The following is a 4,035-nucleotide window of genomic DNA, read 5'->3' as shown; positions in this document are numbered from 1 at the left end:
AAAATACGATTTAAGAAAATAATTATTTACATTAACGCGCGTTCACGTTCGCCGGATCCGCGTTCACGTGTCGCCCATCAAACTGTCACAACCTGAGTGAAGAGCTTCATCAACAGTCTGTCCGTGAAAAATACACCTAAACACGGATATAAAACCCTGACAGCTGAAAGGTAATTGCATATTTTTGTTTCTCAAACGTACTCTAACAAATCTTCATGTGTGTGTTTTAATTTTATTGTCTTCTAAACTTTTTTTAAGGAAGTAAATTTAGTCAGGCGTAGTTTCAGCTAATGCGCCGTTAACTGTTGGGACCAAATGTTAGCTAAACATGGATACTGAAACAATACAGTAAGATGGTTAGGGCTAACATGTATATACATTTATATTTTATATAGCTGTATGTTTAATGTTATGTTAAATTCTACTACATATATTTGCCTACAACTGCAATTTATGGCAATAAAATGCGATACGAATATATAGTATAAGTAACTTAGCAATTATTACATCAATGTAGAGAATATTTTTCGTGCTTCTCTCAAGAAATAGTGTTATTTTCAGTGTGTTATGCAGGATTTAACTCTTCGAGAGCAAACAATGAAGAAATGAATTATAAATTAGTAAGTAATTACAAAAACAAAAGAGAGAGAAAAAGAAAATTAGCAAAATCAAAACAAACAAAAAAAAACGGGAAAGTTTAAATGACTGAAAAGAATACTTTTGATAATTCTGTAAAATAAATGTAAATATTTAGTCATGAAAAGTACAACAATTTCCCCCAGCTTTTAAAAAAAGTTATAAAAAAGTTAAAAATTAAAAATTAGTTTAAAAAATTTAAAAAATTGGGCAAATTAGTTAATTACTTGTGAAAGACATCTGAGAGCAGCACAAGAAAAGTGATCAGATTATAAAGGAATAAAGATCTACAGAAAGTCATTTTATGATACTTAAATTAAAGTAAAGGTGACACTTAGCATACTGGCATTAATTAGGTTAATGTAAAGAACATTTTTGTGTTTATATTTTTATGTTTACTGTCATTTTAAGTGGGTTACACTTAAAATTATTATTTTAAATAATATGCTGTTATGATACAGTTTTTTTCAAGTATTTTAGTGTCTTTTTACTACATGAAGTACAGCAGTGTGTTTCATAATGGGGAAATGAAGTTATGTGTTGAAAATAACTTCCTTTTTGAGACTTCAGCAAATGGTGGTCAGAGTGTCTGGTTGTATCGTTTTTAGTCATTATAATTAAAAATAAACAGTGAATAAGTGCAGAAACATATAATGTTTTTTATTGTGTCCAGTTGTCACACATGATCATTAATCACAGTGGCGAACTGTCTGCAGTTTGGCTCATCGTGTTTTTCTTCCTCAGATGTGGAAGTCAGTCGCGGGCCACAATGTGAGCGTGCAGGTGGCTGCAGAGGGGGACGACTGGGAGACGGACCCTGACTTTGAGGTACTGTATACATCCTGGAGATGTGTGTCATCATGTATGGGTGGAAAAGATGTGTGCAAACTCTTTCTGCCTTTGTGTCTCAGAATGACGTATCAGAGCAGGAGCAGAGGTGGGGAGCGAAGACCATCGAGGGTTCAGGACGTAAAGAACACATCAGGTGAGGGAGGCACTACTTTGTCTTGAAATGAACGACTTTTTATTCAATGCAGAGAAATGCAGGTCAGAGTGGGTGCTGTGGAGCAACAGGAAGAGGAAGTGAGAGCGGAGCTGTCAGGCAGCAAGTCTCTCCTAATATGGGTAATATGTGGTGATGACACTTTTGACAGTGAGATTTAAACCACTGTGTTTGTCACCGCAGACAGTGAGACCGTAAATATTCAGGCAGTGGTGCTGAATGTAAGAATAGGACTAAAGATTGCTGACAGATTTAGATACCATTTCCTGAGAAGTCACACTTTATAAATACTTAAAAAACAGTTTTTACTCGCTTGGTTGTAACGAATCTCTTCAGTTGGTGTTTAACTTCCTCCTGAATGACGATTGATTTATATTTTTATACAGATATTATGTTTATTATGGACTTTTTATACAGATATTATGAGTGATTTTACAAAAATCCATTTATTAGCAATAATTAACTTTTGTCACACTTGACTTCATGCCTTTTCAGGAAGTGTTTAATCTCCAAGCATCTATTAATAGATTTTCAACATTTTTATCAAACAGACAGAAAAAACACCAGCAGAGGGATTTTACACGACCTGGCAGCCACAACATTACTGTCATTAATGGCTTACCTGTGATCTGTAACTTCCTTCTTATATTGTGGTTAATGCTTTTATTTTGGTTTTATGCCTTTTTTTTGATATCACAGAGGGTCTGCGAGTCCTTAAAAAGCCTTAAATTTGATTTTATGAATACCATTAGTCCTTAAATATTCTTAAATTTGAATTTGTAAGGTCTTAATTGCCACAGACACTTTATCTAATTTTACTTCTTCACTATTTTATATCTTTTGTTTTTCATCAAAATGAAGCAAGAACTTCTGCTTAATCATTTCTGATGGTACAAATGTTAAAACCGACCACTACACCTAGTGAAAATGTTGTTTTTTAATTTTATATTTGCACTTAGCTGTTGGCAAAATGTAGATTAATCTAACTAACTCAAATAATCATATTCCTATATAAAACCTGCCTCTGCGTGAGACCACATATATACTGATTACTGGCAATACTTGAATAGTAAAAAGATGATTCGTCCAAAAATCAGTTTTAAATTTGGTTTTTAAAAAGTCTTAAAAGGTCATTTAAAAAAGTAGAATTTAAGTGTCTGACATCCTGATATCAGATATGCTCACACTTTCTTTAATTCATTTTTTAACGTTTGTTTCTGTTTCCTTTTATATCTGTAAAGCAAATTGTGCATAACCTGTGCTGTATAAATAAATGTGCCCAGTATAAATAAGGAATGTATTACGGATTAATAGTTTCTAATGACAAATATTACTATCGGTGTTCATCTGACCCGTGTGTGATGCCTCAGTGTTGCAGAGCTCAGAAGCAAAGTCGTTGGGGAGCACGAGCAGGTGAAGCAGAAGGAGCAGATTCCCAAAGCCTCATACGGATACGGAGGGAAGTTTGGAGTCGAAAAGGACCGAATGGACAAGGTTGGCAATTTTTTCATCTTCGAAACATGGCGATAAGCTCCTCTTACTCAATGCAAGTGTAGATTTATTTTGTCCTTCACTCTGAATCTGCTGTTTCTGATCAAAATTGTATGCAGGAGGCTGAATTTGTGTATGAATGTATCTTTACCGTCCAGGTGGCTTTGGGACACGACTATGTCGCACAAGTTGAGCAGCACTCCTCCCAGAAAGATGCGGCAAAAGGCTTCGGTGGGAAATTCGGTGTTCAGAAAGACCGAGTCGACAAGGTGAGAGGACAAAAAAAGTCTTGCAAACACTCAGTTCTCAAAGTTGTCCTCCTCTCAAAGATTTGTTTAGATTATTGTTACTTTACGTCAATGTTTAACTTTTGATGAATAATGTACATAAAAGGGTTCACACTAGAAGAAATTTCTCTGTTTTATGTGCTGAATTTAACATGTAACTATGAGCGTGATTTTGCAACATTACAACTAATTTTGGTCTAGTATTAAATTTTAACAAGTGTGATGTGGAAACTTAAACACTCAAGATTGAAGGCTTTGAAGAATTTTATGACTTTTTTACTATTTAATTAACTTTATTTGTGGGGAAATAAAAAACCCACAACTGAGACAAAACATTCTGAGTATTTTTAAATGTCTTAACCCTTTGAAACCTGGAACAAAATAAGTTTTTTGTGCTGCGTTCAGATCATTTTCACATGCATATAAACCTTTGGAATTTGAGCAAATTGGTTTAATTTCTTTTGAAAACAGGGTTAAAAAGTCACCAGGAAACTTCGTAAAAGATGTTCCACAAATTGCAAGAAATTAGGAAAATTTGTTTTTAAAAAAAGAGAGAGAAATTATAAGTTAATAAGAATGAATAGGAATTTAAAAAATAATTTAAAAAATTAAAACTAT

General features: G+C 33.7%; 1 protein-coding gene across 1 annotated transcript; it reads left to right on the top strand.

The window, feature by feature from the left end:
* Positions 1–81: 81 nt before the first annotated feature.
* LOC121966129 (hematopoietic lineage cell-specific protein-like) lies at positions 82–3,399 on the top strand (the record flags this gene model as incomplete). The annotated part of the gene is made up of 5 exons (XM_042516235.1): positions 82–170; positions 1,381–1,464; positions 1,548–1,621; positions 3,010–3,133; positions 3,289–3,399. Coding segments are annotated over exons 2-5 (393 nt in total), but the record flags the coding sequence as incomplete, so codon positions are not given.
* Between the last annotated feature and the right edge of the window lie 636 nt (positions 3,400–4,035).

This window comes from Plectropomus leopardus, unplaced genomic scaffold, assembly GCF_008729295.1.
Source record: "Plectropomus leopardus isolate mb unplaced genomic scaffold, YSFRI_Pleo_2.0 unplaced_scaffold23224, whole genome shotgun sequence".
NCBI lineage: Eukaryota > Metazoa > Chordata > Actinopteri > Perciformes > Serranidae > Plectropomus > Plectropomus leopardus.
Note: the sequence above shows the minus strand (reverse complement) of the source record. Positions and strands in the feature narration are given on the sequence as shown.